We start from the raw sequence: 24,048 nt of genomic DNA, 5'->3' as shown, positions 1-24,048 counted from the left end.
ACAGTCAGGAAAAAATTTAAAAATTTTGCATGGATCTAGGCGAAGCGGCAACGCGTCCAGCGCAAATTAGAAAATAAGAACAAGAGTTTTAACTTCGCTTGGACGTAAATATTTGTATTTATATAAAACAGAAAAAGTCGACCGTTGAGCAAAAAACATTGATTTTTATTAATTTAAATCAGCATCCATACAAAAACAATTTTTATGCATAGCTAAACACTTGGTGTTTTTTTTTTTTTGAGAAAAACGCGTTTTTTCTTGGGATTTAGTGCTTTTTCAACTTCGAAGCTTGGCAATACTGGTTATTTTGTTATCTTTTTCTTTTTATTTAGTCTGTAAATTGAAAAAGAAATTTTCGGTCCAGAAGAAACTGTTTGTGGTCACCGAATATTCCCGAAAGAAACACCGCAAAAACAAACTGTTGACTTTATGGCAGTTTTAAATGCATTTGGAGGGGAACAATAATGCCTAATTACTTCTGTCTAGCTTTAGAACTTTTCAGATGTATTTAATAGAAAATATGCTGGATCTGGTAAAAAATTCCATAGATCGGGGCAAACTAAAAGGAACGTATTTTAAACATGATAAAAAATAGGTTTAACCTTTTCGGTCTATTATCGGACTCCGCTGGTGTACTGGGAACAATATTTTTGAACAATTTAATTTTTTTTATTCAGTTTTACATATCGACTGTTAAGTGGAAGATCGACCTATCTCGGCAGCCGGTTGGAAAACGCCCTATCCCAAAAACCTTTTCAAGAACGCCCTATTTTAGAATTTTATTGAAAAACAAGCTATCACAGAGGTACGATGCACAACGGCTCAAAAAAAGTACTGTACTTCCGAAAGAGGTACGGTTGGTCACATTACACATACTACTTGCCTACTCCACATACTTATATATGCACATACATATGTATCACACAGGACTCAGCCATTTATGCTCTATGACTAGCACTAACTCATATCGAATATTTGCATTTTAAAGTCGAGTACATTAGATGCAGACAATCGGTGTGTTTGACGCACTGCTGACTTGGCAATTTCGTACTTCCCATTGACTCCTAATATTTACATACTTTACATGGTGCCATAAGGGTTTTCAGCAACCTGCCATAAATTTGGCACTTTTCTTTTTAGGTTTTTTTTTGTTTTGTAGTTTCTGGATATTACTTAGTAAATTTCATGCGCAATCGAGTTTTGCCGATCCAAGTGATTTTCGCAAAAACAAAAAGCCAACGAAAATTAGCATTTTGCTTTTCAAGCTGAACTGAAGCAGAGGAAGGGCTTTATGCTTTATATGCAGAGTGAGTTTAGGCATCCAAAATTGGAAAGGAAAATTGACAAGTTAATTTAAAAGCACAATTTGCTTTTACCTTTATCCCTTTTTTTGAGTACACTGGTTTTTATTGAGCGCTAGGCTTTATTAAATGTATGGATTTTTCTTGCCGTATATGTAAATAAGTGCAGGTAATCACTGGCAGGTACTTTGCAGGAGACAGAGCTATTCAGCCACTAATCGTCATATATGTATGCATATAAGGAGTGCACAGGCAAGGTAGAATAGGTGAGCAAATATATGTGTGGAACTGTGAAAAATAAGGGTGCTGGTGAAAGGCGTTACTAAAAAAAATAAATTAAAAGCTTTTTTCGGTATAATTAATCTGTTCCATTTTTTGTACTGGCTGCCAAGTTTTTCCATTTTAATACACTATCCGATTCTTAAGCAGTGCCATGCAGTTTTCGATACGACTCGACTCTCGTTAAACGACTTGCATTCGACAAGACATTCGCAATGAGGCTGATTATAGGTATAGTAATCAACACGAACTTGCAATTTATTACACTAAAATTTAATGAACCCTAAAACTGCATACCGAAAACTTTTTTAAAAATCTAAAAAAAAAAATTATTTTGGTGAAATTTGGAACAGGAGCATTGATTTTCTTCAAAATTTAAAAAATTTAATGGAATCAAACAAAAATTCAAAAATCGGCCTCAACCGGTTACTTGAAAATTTTATAAGCTTTCATTAAAACAAAAAAATTATCTAATTGAGTAAGAAATGAAGGCCCAAGTGAATTATGAACACTTTTGAAACACTATGCGACGGTTATGTGACTCTAATTGTAATTTCATATTAACATTGTACTATATTTGTATGAAAAGGGACAATACTTTCACACACACATTTCATAAACGATATATGTATGTACATACACTTCTGCAAAAAGTATTGACATAGCTGCTTTTTTACAATATATGCAACAATTTTTTTTGTAATAATTTTCCAACAATTTTTCATAAAAATACGGTTCATTCCACAACAAAAAACACAAAAATGTGATTTATAAACTTTGTGCAAAACTCGCGAAAATTTAGCAAATTTTCGAATTTATAAACCGAATTTTTTGAGTATGCAAATTTTTGTTAGCCCATCAAATTCTAGTATAAAAAGTGCAAGTCCGAAGTTAGTCAAAAATCGCATTGATTTTTGAGAATTTTTTTTTGTTTAAGGTGTTTTGCATGTTTTCCATACAACGTATTTTCGAAAAGTTTTTTTGTATGGAAGAGACTGTGGAAAAAAAATTTCCAAAAATCAACGGTAATTCGTAGTCACTTAGAGCTTCTACTTTATTAAAATAAAATTGATTGAGATACATATCTGCATACTCAAAAATTCTAGAAAATCGGACTTAAAAAGTTGAAAACTTGCATGAAAAGTTGCTGAATTTGCGCGAGTTTTGCACAAAGTTTAGAAATTATATTTTTATGTTTTTTGTTACGGAACAAAGTATGTTTTTATTAAAAAAATTTCGGAAAAATATTACAACAAATTTTTTTGTATAATTGTAAAAAAGCATCTGTGCCAATACTTTTTGCCGGCAGTGTACATATATTTCATATTTATGCCACTATTTTGTACGGCTGGTTACCGGTCAAATTTCGACATTAAGAAATTAATGAAAACTCAATATTTCCTTTAATTTTTTTTTATTTTCAGGAATGCCAATTTCAATTCAAAAATCGCCGCTGGAACTGCAGCACTACAGACGATAACACCGTATTTGGTCCGATAACAGGACTGGGTAAGTAATTACATACACACAAACATATTTAAAAATATACCTTAAGTAGCTTGTCATAAATCAAGTGAGTGTATTAAACCAAGCCTAAGGCAATCTATCTTCTTCAAAAATCAAATCTCACCTGCCGTTAGCCATTTTGTGCGCCTTTAACCCGAGAGCCAAGAATTTATCAAATTAAATTATTATGATCAACTCATCAAAAGGCAAAATAGCCAAATTACTCTAATCAATTTTAATTCCATTAACCAAAAGTTTCGCATGTACCTTGCGTGTATATATATGTTGTATGTCTATGCATATGTTTGTATGTGTATGCACGCTACTTTTATTCCAGTACGCATTTGTACCCGCTTTTAGTTGGCTTCCAAGTTTGACTTAATTAAATGATGAATATTATTTCCTGTCTGCAAAGTTGCGCTAAAAACAACGAACAAGCTGCAGTACTTAGTAGCAGTAGCATTTGCGAAACAAAACAACAACAATGGCATTAGCAACAACAACATCGCCGTCAGTAATACAAAGCGGCGACGGCGGCGGCTCAAATACAAAGTCTGAATTGTTTGCCCTTTTTCGGCTACCAGAGACTATTCACCGACTCTGCGTTGAAACATCAGCCTTGTAAAATAAACTTCAAAAATACTGGCCGGTAAGAGTGAGCTTCGTTTATCTAACGACATAATCTGCGTGGAGGACGAACAAAAGTGGCTGATAGTCCCACAGAGTAGCATCATTGAGATGAAAGGATAATGAAATGGAGTTTGTATGAAGTAAAATTTGCAAAGCCAGCAAGCAGCACAGGAAATAGAGTATATATGACAGGCGGGCATTGTGCTCTGGCTCTGGTTGGTTGTGGAAAATTGTCAAGAAAAGTCGAAGTTTTCACTGCACAGAAATTAGTGTATCAGTATGCGGCAGTGTTTGAAACTCGTATTACTCCTTGAATCGCACGCCGCTCACTTAATGACTTTGTTTGGATTTACGAGTGCCTACCTTTAACTTGTCGACGGTTGCTTGTTTTGGTTTATTGTTCTACCTTAATTGATTTGACGCTATTATGTTGTTGTTGTATGTATTTCATTTTGTTGTTGCTATTATTGTTTGTCTGCGGAACTGTCTAGTGGTAATACACGCCTGTTGGCTGTTTTCTACTAGCCACTTTAATAAATTAATTAAAAGTTTAGCTTTTAAAGATGCAGTTGACATTGTTGGTGTATTAAAGGAGAGTACCCATGTACACTAATACACGGTAATTTTAAAATGCTTTTCAAGGCTTGTACTGAGCACAACGATCGTAAAGTGCAAAATTTCATTTCGCTTCAGCAATGTCAGAGATTTAACATTTTTATAATTAAAATATGGAAATTCTTCTAAAATATTTAATTGGAGTGGTATTTTTTGATTTCACTGAAGAGATTTGGGGAATGTTTTCCAAGTTTCTAGTTAAATGGGTATTATAAGTATATTTATCTTTATGAGAATAAAATTAGTTTTTGTAATAACTATAAGAGCAAAATGAATTGGATTTATTTACATAACTCACTGACAGTAATGGTGAGGGGACTTCGTTGAGCACTTAACTTAAGAAAATAAGATGTTTTCGTAATAGAGGAAAGACAGTGAAGTGCGATCTTCAATAATATCTAGCAACGCACAAATAAGTTCAGGGTTTTAAAGATACTTCTGTTTTTCCCCTTCTAGCACTAAATGGGGTTCAATTGGCGTCAAATTGCAATGAGAATTGTACCTGATACCACTAGTAAGTTACTGCGTTAGCAACTTTCTGAGCTGGATCTGGGCGGAGTAATTTTTATCGGAGCAAAAAATTTCGAAGAAAGTGTATACCAAATTAAAATTCTACGATTAATTCTAAACAATCATGGCGAACGAACCACATACATACCAAAAATTTTCAAAAAAAAAACTGTATATTGTAACTTTTTTGGTCGAAATTTATTATTCATTGCACTAAAAAATGGTGTACGAAATAAACATGCATAACGAACTAGTTAAGTAGTTTCTTAAATATGAAGAAAAAACACACTTTTGTAAATTAAAAATTGATTTTGTTCAAAAAAAAATTATAACACACTGATTGTTCTTTTAAAAATTGAGAGGGTCAAACGTTTTTTTTTGGTATATAGTTTGTTCACCATTTTTGCTTAGAATCGAACGTAAAATTCGAATATACCATAATAATAATAATTACCTAAAATTTTAAATGACTAATGACTTTGGTTTCAGTGCTCCCATTCAGTAAGGTTCAGTAGTGTTATTTCTCTGGGTTCTTTTTCATTGAAATCTATGCCTTTCAAAAGGGTTGTGAAATATATTTTGAATATGTACACGTACTCTGGAAGAAATAATATGCAAAATTGTAGAAATAATATATAAAATTGTAGCCGCATTCCTTCCTGACAGCATTTCTAGCCCTTCGCACTCCTGTTTCTCTTTAAAATAGTCCTTCCTACCCCTCTTCTCCCGTTATCCCCCAATTGTTGCTTGCGTAGCTGTTGCCTACGTTATATCTTTGTATGACGCATTTTTCTCTGCAATAGTAGCACAGTACTTTTCGTCCAGCTTATTAGCTATGTTTGCGTGATTGGTAGCAGGTAACCACTTCTTCCTGGAAGACGGAATCTCACTGCTCAATCATACTTAGTATACAGGCTTTGAAAGATGGCTTGTTTAAGCAAAATTATGAGCGAGGTTCAAAATTACACAGGTGATCGTAGTCGCAGGCGGCTCTTTACTAACTTTTTCGTTCTTTGATATTTTTGATGTTTCGGGGCTCGTGCTTGATACTAACAACATCCATGTCCGTGCCGCGGAGAAGTCGATAGCCTATTTCCTTTATCGGTAGTATTGAAGCGAAGTTTGGATTTTCCGATTTGAGCAGTGCCTGTCTCCGTTTCTTCCAGGCGCTGATAAAAGAAACTTTTTGCTTTCAGCGTAGTACTTACGCCTTACATCCACTTCCCTGCTCCACCAGGGATCTGCACCGTTCTTAAAATTAGAACCCTACTGAAAGAACTCCGTACACTTTTGGGCAGATTCACTGGCAAATTCATTTCATCGATTGACTTTATGAAAGTTAACAGTAATTCTGCTTTTGCTTTAGCCAGATATTTGAAAAGGTCCGAATTTTTGTGTTTTTTACGGGAAGGTCAATTTGCGGATCTCTGATTGTAAAACCTTTATTCTTTTGCAAAAGATAACCTAGAAAGGTTCTAACTCCCTTTACTGATGCTGCCTCAAAGAACATGAAGAACAAAAATTATGGATTCCAAACTTAAAGTTAGCACCCCAGTAAGTAATTATTAGACTGCGGATTTTTATGCAGAAAACGGGGCCTGAAAGTATGTACAACTTAACTATAAACAAATTTATACAAATTTATACACTTTGCTTATAGGTATGTGGTACATATTTCTATTCTTCGTTTTCTGCATAAAAATCCACAGTCTAGTAATTATGTATATGATTTGTAGAACTCCTTTTGTCATTTAGATTGTAGAGCAAAAACAAAACATCTAACAGCTTTCAGTTTATTTATCTAAAGTTTTATATTTAACAAGAAACAAACAAAAAAAGGCAGACCATTTTCAAACCCATTCGTCCAAAACCAATAAAAACGATTTTAACTAAGTCTAAGCGTTGTAAATTGCCTTCATACTTAAATAAAAGGAATTTATGTGAAACTCAAAAGACAAGCAGAAGAACAAGTGGTCGACCGAGCAATGTTTAAAGTCCTTTTTACGCTTGTGTTAACTTGCCACACATATATAAGTATTGGGTCATATGAAAAGTGGCTGCGGTTTTTTGTCACTATGTTGTATTGGTAGCCATACATCTGGCAACACTAATCCAATTGCGTTAAATTGATGTGCGTTTGAAAGGTGAGATTTTAGACTACATTTTTAGTGAAGACAATTCTTGTAATTCGCCGCTCGCGAAAAAATCTTTTGATGAATTATTTTGATCGAATTTCCGTCATCCCTTTTCAGATTTTGCTTGACTAACCAGTTTTGGCGTTGGTATTCACCAAGTTGAGCAAGTGACCTGGCACAAAGGCAAAAGAGCAGATTAGCTCAAGCAACGACTGTTCCCAGAGTGCCAGGCCACTTGCTCAATTGGTTGAATACCCCTTGTATTTTAAACTCAAAAACAAAAACTCTATTTAGCTTGCCAAATAGAGGGGAGAGCTGTCGTAGAATTTTCGATCTGGTTGCGAAGGACTGTGTACACGGCGAAAATGTCTCGCGAAATAACTCTCACGTAGAATGTGCAGTAGGGTTGGCCAAAAAGAGTAAAGTCGGAATTTTATTGCTCTCATGCCCCAGGATTGTCCTACGTCAAAAAAAAATTTACTCCTACTTGTTTAGTTTGAACAAAAAAAAAAAAATTTAGAACTCGCTCAAAGCGCTTAAAGTTTTCCATGTATTTTAAATGGCGAAAAAAACTTTTCATAGAAATAGTATGGAATACTTGAAAATCAATTTTTTTCGATCGGTTCGAATTCTGGTTAAACCACAGAATTTAAAGTACACCGATGGAATTATGAAAATCTACGAAAACTGCAAAAATAATAATGGCATAGATGCACTTGATTAAAACTGATTTTCAATATTTTTTTTTTTCAATTTTCTTAAAAATCCGCAGAGACTTTTCATATGACCCAATCTTTAATACTTAAATGCTTTAAAATAAATTTCAAAGTGTACGCCAGACTTGAAAATGGATATGCATACATACATACGTTCCTACACACACAAGTCAGTATGTATTCAAAAATTGGATGAATGTATTTATTGCTTTTGCCGTCGTCCAACCATTGTGTTGAGCATTTTAGGCATTCTCTTTGTAATTATTTTGGGTGTAATGTAATAAATGGTCATGAAATAGGTAACAACTCATTCCTTGGCCAGAATTACAAATTTAACGCTTTAAAAGTTCATTTAAGCCTTTCACAAAGACAATTCAGTGGAAAATGATTCGTAAAATAAACATAAATGCACCGTGAAAACGACGCACGTCGCATCGAAGTTGGGGGTTATATGCAGAAGCACTTGTACAGCTGTCCATTCGCTATGGAGATATGTATGTACACTCGCCAATACTTCGAGTCCTACCAAAAAATATATTAGCGCGCGTGTGTGCGTGTGGTACGGTACAGAAGTTTGAAATTAATTATTCAAACATTTACCAACCAACCCTTCACATTATTTCTTGGTAGTTTGTGTTGTCATTCTTCCGCGCTGAGCTCACTCTCGCCTACAGTCACATAAACATAACCATTAGAGGAGATAAAAATCATGACATGATAGCGCATCCCTAGTGGTGGTGATGGCAATGCTGATGGTCGCCACGATAGAAATGATGGTTTTAGTTGGCGCAGATTGGTCTGTAGTGCTGGTGGTTGAAGCCTCAAAACAATTCCCCAGTCACAGCAGCAGTGGCAGCACACAGCCGACAACATGTAACGTGCCACATTGTGGTAAGCTTAGATCGCACGTTTCGCTTGCACAAACCACTCCATGAATCCGGAAATTGCTGGCACTTGGTTACGCTCAACGTCATTGCCGAAAATCTCAGCTAAGAAGCCAACATAAATGTTTCATTAAATAATAAAATTCATATTAATTCGGTCTAGTGGCGCGCACACACATACTAACGAGTTAGTTAACTTACCGGCGGCAAGTTTAAATTGTTGCAATGCTGCCATAGCAGTGTTGCTGGCAATTTTGCCATTTGCTATTCGCCACTTATGCACGCACTGCCGACACTGTGGCACGAAACTTGCAACGTCGCTGTGGCACTTGTTCGAACGGCTGCTGCCCTTTCTTGCTAGCCACTTGCCACTTGCTGCCGCCGCCGCCGCCACCACCACTGCTGTTGCTACTGTTGCTTTGTTACTTCCGAATCCTGTTCCGTTCTTTTTCCTGCTTGCCAGTTACTTCTATGGATGTAGTTCGCTGTACGTCGTTACGCAACCATCCTCACCGCTACGCTACCCTAGGCTATGCGTCTGCTGCTGCTGGCGTCCTCTTACCTCAGTTGAACACTTTCGTTGTAATTTCGACTATTTTACTATGCCCTTTCCTATGACACGCGCACCCAGCGTTTCCCCTGTTGGCCTCTGCCAGTCAACTTTACCGCTACCACTTATTAGTATCATACGCTTCGCCTGACATGGTATTAAATTTAAAGCATATAAATCCCTTTGCGGCAGGCGTGCGTATTAACAGGGCGAGAAGCAACCCGGCAGTAGAAGAGTCTTGTGTTTTTAGTTTATTATCGTGTCGATGAGTACTGGATTTAAGTTGTGCTACAGTGACTGCTGAAGACAATGCAACTCTCTCCGTTCGAAATCTCATCGATCGAATTGCGAAATTACGGAGCCAGATTATACCAGTCATCGAGAGTTCCGCGAGGTTGGTTATAAAATGCGAAGGCTGGGCATTCCCATCCTCCCTTTCATTTAGTCTTACCGCGTGAATTATGATTGGAAACGGAGCTTTCAGAATCCCCACCAAATGCGAGAGCTGTTACATTGTCAGCACAAGGAGCTCATTTTATCTGCCTGATCCACTCTGGGTCAAAGGGATCTGGACAGAGGCTCTCTCTCCAGTCTTTGCCCGGCTATGTCGTTTCAATAATACCCTTTTTCGCCAACTCGTCATTCAGTATGCCGCAATGCAAGCTTTAGCCAACTATATTGGAGAAAACGATGTGAGCCTTGGGTCTAAAGTTCCTTATACCAGAGGGTACACTACAAAAATACAGACAAGCATATCAAAACAATAATAATCTACTGCAAGTGTTTCGACATTCTGCTATTGCACTAATGTTGCAGCGATAGCTTAGACCAACAATACTATTTTTCAACAAAAATTTTCCGGATAAATAACCATTGATGTCTCTTCAACACTTTCTATGTCTAGGCAAAGCGCCTGTATTACACTCTTTCAGCAGCTTAGCAGAGATGTCGGAGCTCCTCCATTTCATCTGGGACAGTAATTGGCCTGATATGCACTACAAGAGTTCACGAGAGAATAAATTTTTCTCTTGCAATATAATCCCGCTGAAACGAACAGAATAAGTTAATCTAAGCGTTTATGCTACACACTGTCGACGTTGAGTGGGTCCTCTTTTCTTTTCTTTTCTTTTCTTTCCTTTTCTATTTCTTTTCTTTTTAAACTTAGCATGTTAAGGCCCGTCCACATAGAATTTGGCGTTGCGTTGGCGTTGGCGTCGCTTCAACAGCTGACTATGAATACATGAATTAAAATGCAGCCGTCCACATAGCCAAAATTCACAACGCTCACGCCAACACAAAGCAAAAGATGGTCAATCTCAACTTTTCGCGTGCGTCGCTCGTCAGCTGTTGAAATAAATAAAATTATGTGAAATATTTTTCTTTTTTAATAATTGTGGGAAGAAATATCGTTTTTAATGCAATTATTGATATGAAATATTAATTTATCTTCGTTAGTATGTTAATTTAGTGGCCCAAGCATTCGCTGCCAAGCGTTCATTGTAGCAAGCTTACTTTTAACGTGCGTTCTGTCAAACTAACGCCAACGCCAAAGCCAACGCGAAAGTTCTATGTGGTCCGGCCTTTATTTTTAATTCTAAAATTGTTTCTCTCTCAGTGTAGGTTAAAAAACCTGTTGACTAAATAGCTAGCTTGTTGGTATGAGTCTTCTACGATGAACTTTACATCGGCATGAAATTTCGATTTCTAGACATATGGGGAGTGTTGCATCCATAAAAGGGTCCAACGACAATCAGGGCCCTGAGCTTACTGATGGTCAGGCAATGCCCCACCACGCTCTCAACAGCGTCGAAATATTTTCAACCACCTGCGGTTCACTCTGGGACAGATAAGCCTCAGCGAACGCTAGGCTCCCACGTTATAAATTTCAGCTTTTAATATTACGCTTCTTTGGAACTTAGTGAGTGATTGGCAGCGGCGTTTGGTTACCAAAATCTAATGGAATCACATAGTTCCACCCTTATAATGTAGTTTATAATATTATCTAACCTAACCTTCAAATTATGCTGCGAGTCATCATCCATAATATTCTCAATAAATTTTAATTTTAAGATTGGGAAATATAGTAACTGTATGGAACCGAATTTTGTATTTATCGCAAATTATAAATATTTTAATGAGAGTTGCCCGCTAGTTGCACCAAGGGTATTAAGGGTATCAGCGCTATGGATGGCATATCAGAAACAGATCCAAATGATTGAGCAATCATATCAAAATAGTGAAAATCCCAAGTACTTAGATATAAGCTCATGTGAATTATGTCTCCGAAAGGTGAGTGATTGATTCCAATCACACCGCTTGAGTGATATATTAATGTCGGTGGTTCATGTCCACTGATTTATCCCTTTGTAGTAAAAGTGTAGCAGCATGCCTTGATGTTCCATTAACCTCTCTTACTCATCACTGGGTTCATGCTCGCTATGAACAAGCGCGCAGCCCATATACCACATACCGGAGGTCTATTAGTTAGTTCTATAAGCGCTTTTGTATTAAATGCGTCCTTGCTGAGATTTGAAAATTTGCACTTTTAGGCATAATGCCGCAACAATGAAGCTAACGCTAATCTTCGCTTGTGCCACCACTACCAATGTCATCATCACCACAGTTTATAGAACTTCCTGAAATTCTCAGTTCAAAAACAACATGTGCGCATACACCTTTTGTCTTACGCACAATTGTAATCCTAATAAAAAAGGGCAACTCAGCTATGGCAAAAAATGGCGGATGCTGTATGTAATAAAACATTGGCTAAAGTAAACTTCTACATATGAAAAGAAAACAAAGGCACAATAATAATAATAACAATTTGTAAGTTATCTCAAAGTTTTGTAAGTGAATGAGCATTGCTGCGTCATGCATAGATTCATTCATTCATATATTCACGCACTCAAGGAAAAACAAAAAGCGAAGGAGGGGGGAAAATGGGATGGAAAAGGATATAAAGGACGGATGGTACGGATCGTTGCGACGGCTGCCTATGTTGAAAAGTGCAAGTTGTTACTTTTATTTTCGTACACAAATTTGTGAGTTTGTGAAATTTTGAGAATTTATTTATATTGAAAATTTTGTGGGCCCGGCACTTCATAACCTGCATGGTATGGTATTCAGCTCATGTCCTTTCAGTAAATATTTTACTAAACCTTTGTTTTTGTTGCCTGCTATACCAAGGATGTCTTTTCATTCTCTCCACCAGTAGATGAGATCTCTGCTTGCCGGCCATGCCGAAGTGGTATGGAATTTTGTAATAAATGCGTGCACTAATTCAACAATTTGTTGCGGTTTTAAGTTATGACGCCGATTGCTGTATTTATATATAAGGCTTTACACAGAGGTATGTATGTATGTACATACATACATACATGCACATTTACAAATAAGCTTGATGGCGCGCAATAAATGTGCATCGCTTCTTTCCTTTGGTAATGTAAGCTACTTTCCAAATAATCTGACAAAGAAAGGGTGCCTTTTAAATGCTGTCTGTAGCAGGATATTAGTTACTCCCATACACAAACAAATAAATACATATAAACATATACCTAAACATACATATGTATGTATACATTAGAGTGGGTAGACAAAATTTTATTTTATGGATAAAATTGGAAACAAACGGTCAACTATTTACAGTGCCCGAGATAATGATAAGTGAATATAAAATTTTAAACAGGTGGCAACCCTATTCAAAACCTAAAAAAAGGATCAGTCTACTAAGTTACTAAGACGTATTCTACGTCAATATTCCAAATGTTAGTTTCTGAGCCCGGCATGATTAGGTTTCTCTAATTTCAAATCACCCTTTACCGATAACAAAGAGCTAACTTCAAAACATAAAACGTTATTTCGCATTACTGCCCAGGCTCTTTAATTTTACGTCTCATTTTTAAACATTTTTTGATTTTTTTTTTTTTAAATTCATAAATTCACTCACCTAAATTCGTGACTGACACTCATATTGTTATATATGTTGGTTCCAATTACCTAATTGCCGAAAATCTGCCGAAAAAATTGACATCACTTCCTAGTAAAATCGATAAAAAAAGACTTGAAGGTTCCTAAAAAGGTCTTAAATAAAAAAAATTGTATGTTGAAATAAATAATTTCTAATGTAAGCAACTAAAAAATGCTGTCATAATTAACACACATAGAATTTTCCGTATTCTTCGACATGAGCTCGCAAGGCCACAGTTAAAGGCTAATTTAATCTAACCCAACAACCCAGACACCCCATGTTTTTGAAAAAAAAAAAACCTAAATCGAGTTTTTTCACAAGTTTTTGAGGTTCTATAGATCTAGATATTTTTTTAAATCTTTAATAAACTAAACTAATCTTCGGCCAACAGTCACCTAAATTTCTTTCCGTACATTTTTGATTCTGTTCTTATTTGGCGCTAAATTCCTTTATCGGTTTTGGCCGAGACCAAAAAGATATTCGCCCGCATTTTCACCTCTCTTTTGCGAAGTTCCGTCCTCTGTCACTTCACTGCTTTCGTTGCGCATTTAAGTCCATTCTATTATACAGCTTTTAGAGTTCCGCATTCCGTCTTTTATAATACCTGTCGCCCACGGGAACACGGCCTTAAATATAATAGATCACTCGATAGCTTCCAAAAAATTGTCATCTCTGCTTGACATCTTCTATGTTTCTTCGCCGTATAAAACGACGGGCATGAGAGGGGTACTGCTTACCGAACCAAATTTTAGGTACTATAAATAAAAACTTTAATAATATAATAAATTGTTTCACCATTCTGTATAGACGTTTACATTCTGTGCAGCACCTAAAATTCCGCCGATAAATAGAAAACTACTAAGATAATAAATTGTGGCTGTTTTCAAGACGCGGAGGAGTACATATTTTTACAGCCCCAAAATTCCCTCGAAGTTTTTAAGCTGTTGAAGTACCGACCCGGTCTAATGTACTTACATACATTATAATGTACATGTTCATATGTGGATACGTTTATATGAATGCACATGTACATAGTATTCATGCTTAAGTGATTTTCAAGTTTGATGTGCGTAAAGATCCCTTCATGCTAATGCCACTACGTGTTTATTTCCACCCAAATTGCCCAAAATTGGTTATGCTCGTAAAGCGTAAAATATGCAATGTTTTAGCTAGAAAATCGAATATTTCCACTTTTTGCGCACAAACAAAAAAACATTTTATTGACATACGCAATTTCACAGATTTTCATCAGTTGAGTGCAGATTACATTTTGTGATATGACACACATTAGTAGATACAGAAAAAATTAAATGTTTCCCCCGAAATTCAGCGATTTCTTCTGAATGGTTATTACAACCAGTACTTTGTTGTAAAGACCTTAAAAACCCAAAGGAAATGGTTGAAACTACCACTGCATCCCTAAATATCAACGTGAATCGTGAATATTATCTGTGTATGCATACTCCCCATTAAAATGTATGCAGTAACTTGCCAGTAACATAATTTCTAAGGGCGAGCAAAAAACTAACCTATTATTTCAAAATTTTCAAGTAGTACGGACCGTTCGAAGGGTAGTCCTCCGGCATTGTCGATTGCTGCTGCTTGACGAGGTTACAGTAGTTTCCGTGGGAGCCTAACATTTTTATGTAGAGTTCTGTAAGCGGTTGAAGAAATTGGATTGATGTGTTATACCAAATGATTTCCTTCTTCTTTTCGTAAGCGTTTTCTGTATTTTTGGAATAATGAATTTGCTTCAAAGCATAAATGCATGCGTTGTGCTTATCTCCAATTTTGCTTTGGTCGACCTATAATAAATTTTTCCTATTTATGATGAGCGCCACGAAACTCCTGACTAAACGACTTCCTTAACAACAGGCGCATTACATATTGAATTCTTATTATTATTTTTTTTTACAACATGCGAGTATTTCCCAAACAAATCCATCATCATTTTGAATCACTTGCATGTGTCAACAATCGGTTTGAGTCGTGCACTTCCACATCTGCCGCCCTAAGACACATATGAAAGGTATGTCTGTACGGTTGAATTCGCCTCCCCTCAACCAATGGTAGTACTGAGATTCGCGGTCGGCCACTGCACCAGCTGCTGTCGTTCAGTGATTTAGTTTACGATTACGATTTGATATGCAAAATCCATCAAATACACAAAACCTTCCATTGAAAAATATCAAATTAACACACTAAACAAACAAAAACCAAACGGGGGAAAAAAGTATGTAAACAAGAGTTGACTATGAAACCCTCAGATTTCCAAGTGGAACACCCGCATCGATGGAAGACTTTCGTACATAGATAGGCTAACAATAATTATACGCAACAAGGAGGATGAGACGAAGCGCGGGGGGGATGGCAATGTGTGTTTAAAATAAACAAAAGTATTTGAAAGCAGACAGACGACAGCGGTTAATGGTAGCTCGGCAGCTGCCAGAGGCAATATTTGAATGAGGATGCAAAAAAAATTCCAAATACATAAAGATATTGAAATGAGCTAGGACGTTGTCGGGCACCCATACATACAGACACAATCAAGAATAATACATCACTGCATTGACAGAGGAATTCGTTTAATGAACACATAGTATAATAACACATACATACATACATATTGGCATGCTACCCACATATTCAGTACGTATATATGTACACACACATTAATCTAAATAGTATGTGTTTGTTTGTTTCTTATGCTATATCCCCTATCAGATGAATTTCCCTTATGACCTCCTTTTACTTTTGACTTTCCTCCAAGGATTCTCATTGGCCTTTGAATTGATTTTTTGACAGTTTGTTGATGGGAGGCTGCCCTCTTCAAACGCAGAGCTATCACGTGTCAGTGGATATAGGTACTAAATATACTATATGTTTGTAATTTGATTTATATTTTCTTCTATGCGGTTGTACTCCAGCTGGAGTGTTTGTTAGGCTAAATTTCGTTAAAATGGTTTGAGTTCATTTCATATATTTTGTTACAAAATACAACTTCTGCGGTTTTTGCTAATCATCATCTTTGCTAATCATTGGTGAAATCAAATGCTGGGTTGCTTTTTTGTTGCTTAACCAACGCTTTTCATGCTCAAAATAATCAGCTTAGTAACATTTCATTAAAATTTATTCAAGTGCAAAAATTTAAGTTAAAATCAATAATATTATGTCGATAACTGAATGATGTGTAGCCGCGTGTACGTATGCATACATGTACATTAGACTGCATCACTCTCCATACAAAAAAAATCTGTAATTTGTTTCCATTGGAAATAAAATCTATTATATTTTAAGGCTTCCGCCAACATATTTCGGAAAAATATTAAGATTTACGTGCGCTGGACCGATTTGAAAATACCTCCGAATAAAAATAGTTTCTTAAAGTTTTTTTTTTGAAAAAAATCCCCTCAAATGACAAAACTGTTTAAGCTTAAAAAATTTGCTTAAAAATATTTAAAAAAAATTAAAAAAAAAAATCAATGGAATCGTAATAATGCGATTTTTGATGCTGTTTTTTTTAACTTTTTTCAAACATTGGTATAAGAAAAACTTGAATAATTGAACCTAAACTCTACCGATTTAGACTTGTGAGGTATCATTGGAAAGGTCTTTTCTCATTCAAAGGATGAATGAGAAAGGTAGGCTGAACGAGTGTCATTCCAAGTTGAATTAAGATGTGTTGGAATTCGAAAAAAAATTGGGAGTTTTTTTTGGAAATAAAAAGAGTGGGAAAATACCTTTCTACTGATACCCCACAAGAATAAATCGGAATAGTTTTGGCCCAGTTATTTAAGTTTTTCGTAAATCAGTTTTTGAAAAAAAAGTTGAAAATGAAAAACAGCATCAAAAATCTCATTATTACGATTCCCTTGAAAATATTTTTAAATATTTGTATGCAGATTTTTTAAGTTTAATCTTTTTTGTCATCTGAGGGGATTTTTTTCAAAAAGTTCTTTAAGAGACTATTTTTATTCACGAGAAACCCCATTTTTGGAAGTATTTTCAAATCGGTCCAGCTCACATAAATCTTAATATTTCTTCGAAATATTTTGTCATACGTCTTCAAATATAGTAAGTTGTGTAATGCCGGCAGAAAAATAGCAACTTTTTTTTAGTGATACAGTCTAATGTAAATTGTGGCCACAAATAAAAAAATAAATAAACTAAAATGCTTGCCAGGCATATAAAACTTGTCTCATTTGACAAGGAAGTTAGTTTGATTATCTGACTTTAACGAAGATTTGAAACCAAACCTAAAAAAAAAAAATACATGACTCATGCAAAATATTCATTTTTTCAATTAAGTCAAAAAACGATGTCATGCTGACGCATTTCGATTGCCAAAAACTGATAAACGTTCTCCTTACCAAGCACAGTTAATACATACATATGTAACTATGTAAGTAGTATGCCTGAATTGATTGAGAATATTTTATTTGCCATTGAGGTCAAAATCGTTGCCAACTTCAAAGAAGAAAAAAATGTAAAAATCGGCTTCATATATTCCTTTGAAGCTACATTTTCCTCATCCACTAAGCAATCTTTTATTTATATTTTTTTTCTTTCGTTTTGCCAATACAAGGATGAAATGTGTTGAGTAATCCTGTGAAGCACAATTAATGCCTAAGTGAGTGAGTAACGGAAATAAGGGCATATACATACATATTTAAACTCATACACGCAGAATAAACGGCTATGTTTGAAATCACTGGCCGCTTTCCTAATGTTAGGTAATTTTTTTCCTTATTTTTGAATGTAATTGAAAATAATGCGTTAAATATTAGCTTGAGTAAAATTTTTTACTAAACTTGACTTTAGTTTAATAGATCCTAGACCTTTTTACTAACTATTTATATATTACATTGTTGGCATAATTATCGCGAGCCCGAGACTCGAATCTCCCGTTGTTATATAATTACCAATCAGCAGTTGGATTTTGTTTAAAAGTTGTCCACTAGAAGCCCTTAGATCGCAGAGCTCTCCCAATGAAGTTTAGCCTTGCCTCAAGCGCACCTTTACATACCCGAGTAAGCACACCGAGTAACTCATCAATCGACTCCCCACCAAGATTTAGGGCCTCAATGGGTGCGCGGGAGTTTTTTTTTGCAGCCTGCTGCAACTAACAATGCACATTGTTCGTTCTCCTCAGATTCCTGCAAAGCTTTGGTTGAGTGGCGATTCGTCAATAGAAAAATGTGTGCACCGATGGAATTAGAAGGACTAAACTTTGAGAATGCTCCAAGCAGACATGCGCGAAAAAACCGACGCTGCTTGAGTGAATGATTGTAATCCTCAATGATCTTATCCAGCACCCCTCCGCAGGTGCCCTCTTCTATTTCGCTTTATCGCGTAAATAGGGGATCGATACTGACGACGGATACCGTTTTAGAAAGAGAGTCCTCAGTGTCAATGTAAGACCTTGCAAAGCCTACCACGATACTCATGGCTCATTCTTTGTTTCAGGCTCGCCCGTGACAGACTAAAATTCGGAAGAAAGCCAGAGCCAAGCCGCCGGCTGCAAGGAAGGATCCCGCCAGTGTACCACCTCCAGTTAGCTTTCTGCAAACCTCATTTCTTTCACTCCTTTCATGTAAAGTCAAAGCTCTGCGTAACATGGTCAATAAGCTCTAAGATGATGGAGGTAGCCGGAGTGTATTTGGCTATTCTATAAAAAACATGTAGAAAGCCGTGCACTTTAATTCCATCGCTTCAAACGAAGAAAAAAGGAGCTTGTAGATGGCGCTTTTGTTTCTTATTTCGTCGCGTTTTTTTGGCAGTGTACGATATGTATATACATATATGTATAAGCCGCATCCGGCTAGAATTCTATGTGTAATTATACATACATACATACATATTTGCTGATGTACGAGGCAGCTGCCTAACAGCGTGATGCTGTATGTTTCCATTTCCTCCAGAACTTATTTGGTTAATGTGCAACAAATTGAAGTGACATTTGGCTGACGACACGTATACGCATCGTTGCACCCATTTGTTGTGCTTTCTCGCTCTTAACTCCTCATTATCTGTACATTCGCCGCGCAATAGCTTCGCCTAGGCAGCGGAAATGTACAGTTTACTTGCTTGGCTGACTGAAGTTGGCTGAGTGGGTCAATAAGCGCAAGTGTGAATGTGTGTTTATTGGTCATGGTAGCCAAAAGGTAGGTATATGTATATTTATGCTTGTAAATACATAGGTACACTAGAGACAGGGTGCTTAGATGGTATTTATCATACAAATTTTTATATACGCTTATTTAATGACAAATAATAAATTTCGAAAAACTCTATTTAAGGCCCAGTTTGAGCCCAGCTTGGGCGAAATTTTACTAAATTCTTTCTAAGTAAAATTCCAAACTAAAATAAAAGCGAATTTATGTCAGATGTACGAGAATGAGAAAGTGAAACAGAATCGTTGAAGTTAATATGACAAAAGCTCACCTCAGCTGTAGAAAAAGTATTCAGCCCAATTCTGAATACTCTTGGGGAGTTTCTTCACAATAGAAAAAAGTCTGATGAGGAGATTGGTGATATAAAAAAAACAGCTATTACTTCTACCTTTATAAATTATTGTTGTTTTTCCACACACTTTTCAATAAAAAATGGCCTCAAGCTCAATAAAATTGTTGAATATAATTTCGTAACAATATTTAAAATGTTTTCCATCATACATCTTTTTCGTTAACTTGTATTTAAAATATAGCTCATTTTATAGCAAAAAAAAATGTTGCAAACTTTGTAAAAATTCACTAAAATTATTCAAACTTCCAAGATTGTTTATCAAAATTTCAAACATTTTCCGGGATGCAGTTTTCTAGCCTGCTCAGTTCAGTATATGTAATAAAGTGCACGTTCTAAGTTACCGTTTGAAATTTTGGTGAAGATTTTTTGATGTTTGATTAATTTTTTCGAATTTTGTACAAAGTTTGCTAACTTTATTTATATGGTTTTGTTATGGAATTAGCTTTATTTTAAATAAAAATTAACGAGTCAGATTTATGATGAAAAACATTTTGAATATTGTAAAAAAGCTAAATTACGAATACTTCTGTGAGTGACTGTATGCAATTTTGCAATCAATATTTCACTAACTTAGCTCATAACCCGACAATAATGGAATATGGCGCTGGAGTCGAAACATTTGGAAACCCCTTATTCATGGCTCGATTTGATTTATATTTTTTACTATTAAGTTACTACTTTTTTACTATTAATTTATTTTAAATTTTTCCCCTAATAAATTCAAAAATTGTTCATTCATAATGCAAATTTGAAATTAAAGTAATTTAGGAAATGATCTGAACTAAAAAAAACTGGTATACAGGCAGTCTGAGACCTAAAATTGAGTTTACGTGTTTTTTTCGTTTTTTGTGTCATTGCAAATCAGGGTTTTAAGTATATCGCGTAGAGCAGATTAAATTGACCAGTTTGTTGCAAAAAAAAAAAAAAATAAGTTTCATCTTTATTCCCTGAAAGTGTCTCAGTAGTGGCAGGGATTTGTGTGTGCTGAGTCTAACTAAGCACCCTTTACTTTATTTACCACATCTAGTATACGCATAACTCTACGTATTTACAATTGTATGTGTTTGTGCTTGTCCCCATAGTATGTTTGTATGTACGTATATTAATATTGCCAATATTAATTTTGCATTAAACTTGAAGGGAATAAAGTTGATTAGTGTCATTGACAGCCGTTGGCGACATAGGCGCACATTCACATATACATACATACTTATCTATGTTTGTATATATGTATGTATGTGGTAGAGGCAACTCGCCCTTCTCAAACTATCATCGCTGTCAAACGCTTATCGCCATGCCACGCATAATCATTTCGACAAGTGTTGCTTTTCAAGTGTCGATTTAAATATCACTTATTGATTGAAATTTTCGGAGGCCTATATAATGTATATATAAAAGTACACATTTATTAATTTTGCTTAACTTTCGCTTTTACTTACTGACAAGCACATTATCCTATTTTCACTATAAACATCATTTAATTAACAAATGCGTGCATTATTTATTTATACTTTAAAACAAATTTATTTACACCGTCTTCATTACAGGATCGCCGGAAATGGCTTTCATTCACGCGCTCGCCGCTGCTATGGTGACCAGTTTTATTGCGCGCGCCTGTCGCGACGGCCAGCTGGCATCATGTGGCTGTTCACGCGGTACACGCCCCAAGCAATTGCATGACGATTGGACGTGGGGTGGGTGTGGCGATAATTTGGAATACGCTTACAAGTGAGTACATACATATGCACATAGTACTACATAAAAATAATGCCAGTACTTTAATATTAGTACAATGGAGGAATTTAATAATTAGGGAGTAATTCAATAAAATCATATTTTCACCATGTGTAAACTTATTATGTGTAAAAACTATGCTGCCGCACATCGCTGCAAACCCTATTTACATATATTTTGTGAGTGATAAACCTTTGTTAACTAGAACACTTAAAGAAAAACATTTCGGCAGACGAATTCAAATTTTGTTAGGTAAATACATATCGATAGCTTAAAGGGCGTTCCCACGAAATCCAATTTGCGCAGTTTCGACGCTTTCTCAATTTCAGCTGAAATTGCGATACAATTCTTAATTTGGCCATATAAAAAAGAACTGTCGCCTGAAATTGTGTATAGAGGGTATTTGATTACACCGTGTGACAAAAACCAAAAATGTTTAAAACACACGATAAGCTCAATATATTCACAAAACTAGGAGCCAAATATAGTATAACTGTGTTTTTCATTTGTCTCTCTGACGTCTAGGATATGATTGATTAAAAAAATTATTTAAAAGATTTGGTGCATTGTAGAATAACAATTTGGGTATCTACTAAAAGGAAAAATTCTGTAGAATAGAAAAAAAAATTAAGTTTTGGGTGCTCCAGGATGAATAAGTGTTGAAAATGTCCTTTTAAAATTTTATCCTAAAATATCCTTGGAAATTTCCAATATTTATTTTTGGAAAAAAATATATGTCAAGGACTAATATGTTAACCGAGCCCTAACCGCCAAAATAACGTAAGCGACACTTTTTTCAAAATTTTCTTTTTGATGCAGAAATATTCCTAGAGCATCTAGATGCATTTCTGCATCAAAAAGAAAATTTTGAAAAAAGTGTCGCTTACGTTATTTTGGCGGTTAGGGCTCGTAACTACCACATCCTCGAATTTCTTCCTTCTAACTTTATTAGTTTTAGCAAAAAAAAATTACACTTCTCTGTGACGAGAATGTAAATAGGGAAGAGGCATTATAGTAAGTTTTGGCTATTTTTCTTTGCTTAAAAAATGTCTAGTTCTTTTATGAAAATACAGCTTACTATCTAAAAAACAATACAAATCAAAATTTCAAACTTTGTAGCACATTTATAAAAATTCGATGAATTTTAACAAATGTTGATTAAAATTTTAAACAATTAAATCTGATTTTCTAAAATTTAAGTTTTGTAGCCCACTAAATCTTAGTATGATAATGTGCAAGTTTGAAGTAGCTAGGACTTACCGCTGAGTTTTGGCAATTTTTTTGTTCACGCATTTTCTTCCATACAAAGAGTATGTTCGGCGATTTCTTTGTATGGAGAAAATGAGCAACACCTTCTAGGAAAAAATTAACGGTAAGAGCCAGCCCCTTAAAATTTGCTATTTATTAAACTAGAATAGAATTGGATAAAAAATTGCACACTCAGAATATTTCTAAGTTTGAGATTCCGATTTACATAGTTTTTGTTAGATAACCGGCTTTCAATAAATAAACGAAAATGAAATAGGCAAAAAATACTAAAATGACTCTTCCCTCCCTATTTATATTTTCGCCAGTGTGTGCGCATTAGGGTGGTCCAAAAACAGTAAAGTCGGAATTGTAATGTTCTCACCCCCTAGGATTGTTCTATATCGAAAAAAGTATACCCCCATTTTTTACCTTCCTTTTATTAACTCGGGATGTAACTATGTAATATTGATGCGCCTAAAAAATGCAGCGATTTCTATTCTGAAGTTACATACCTGATGACAGTACGAATGGCAATTATAATAGGGATGTTTTAGTTTTTTAAACTATAATTTTATTATTTTGAAATCAAGAAAATATTTAGAGGTCACTCAAAACGCTTAAAGCTTTCCATTTATTTTTATATGGGAAAAATAAAATTTTTCGTAGAAATGGTAGAGAATTCTTGAAAATCAATATTTGTCGATCGGAAAACTCTGGCTATCTTCAGGAAACTTTCAGTAATAATACTCAATTGTTTAATTAACCATTTATTAATACTAGCGATTTTTTATTGGCCGCCCCATTGCATTTTTCAGGGTTTTTGTGAGTTTTTGGCGGACCTATAAATTATAGTTGCGATGAAAAAATGGTTAAAAAAAACAATTGGGTATTATTACTGGGAATCTTCTGCAGAGTTTTCTGGTAGAAAAATATTGGTTTTTAACTAGTCGATACCATTCTACGAAAAGTTGTTTTTTTCCCCATATAAAATATATGGTCAACCTTGGGCGCTTTGAGCGGCCACTAAATATTTTTTGATTTCAAAAAAAAGTTAAGGTATATTTTTTCGGTATAGAATAATCCTAGGGGGTCAGAGCATAAAAATGCCGACTTTACTTTTTCACATGCATTTTTGGACCACCCTAATGCGCATATATTTGTTCAAATAATAAGACCCATTTAACCTTCATTGTATCATTTATTCCATTTGGCTTTTAATTTTTTACTTCTTACTTTTATTTATGCCTACATTTTTTCTACTCAATTAGTTTCCTCCTTTTCAAAAGCTAGTTAATTTGACCATTTAATTTAGCAGTTAATTGACCACAATTCATTACAAAGGCAATATTTTTATTTTTTTTTTTAATGAAGTGAAAAGTGTAGCCACAAAAAAAAAACCAGCTACTATCCATGACCCAAAGTTGCGCAATCAAATTAAGTGCCATCAG

General features: G+C 35.2%; 1 protein-coding gene across 1 annotated transcript in view; it reads left to right on the top strand.

The window, feature by feature from the left end:
* Wnt5 (Wnt oncogene analog 5) overlaps window positions 1-24,048 on the top strand; it is a 105,245-nt gene that overhangs the window by 31,243 nt on the left and 49,954 nt on the right. Inside the window, exons 5-6 of the mRNA XM_017615687.1 lie at window positions 3,005-3,089; window positions 21,166-21,346. Of these exons, the coding sequence (XP_017471176.1) occupies window positions 3,005-3,089; window positions 21,166-21,346 (266 nt within the window). The remainder of the gene's footprint in view (window positions 1-3,004; window positions 3,090-21,165; window positions 21,347-24,048) is intronic.

The sequence above is a fragment of the Rhagoletis zephyria genome, unplaced genomic scaffold, assembly GCF_001687245.7.
Source record: "Rhagoletis zephyria isolate East Lansing unplaced genomic scaffold, Rhagoletis_zephyria_1.1 Rzeph_scaffold_01057, whole genome shotgun sequence".
NCBI classification, from domain to species: Eukaryota; Metazoa; Arthropoda; class Insecta; order Diptera; family Tephritidae; genus Rhagoletis; species Rhagoletis zephyria.
This window is presented reverse-complemented; position numbering and strand designations above follow the sequence as displayed.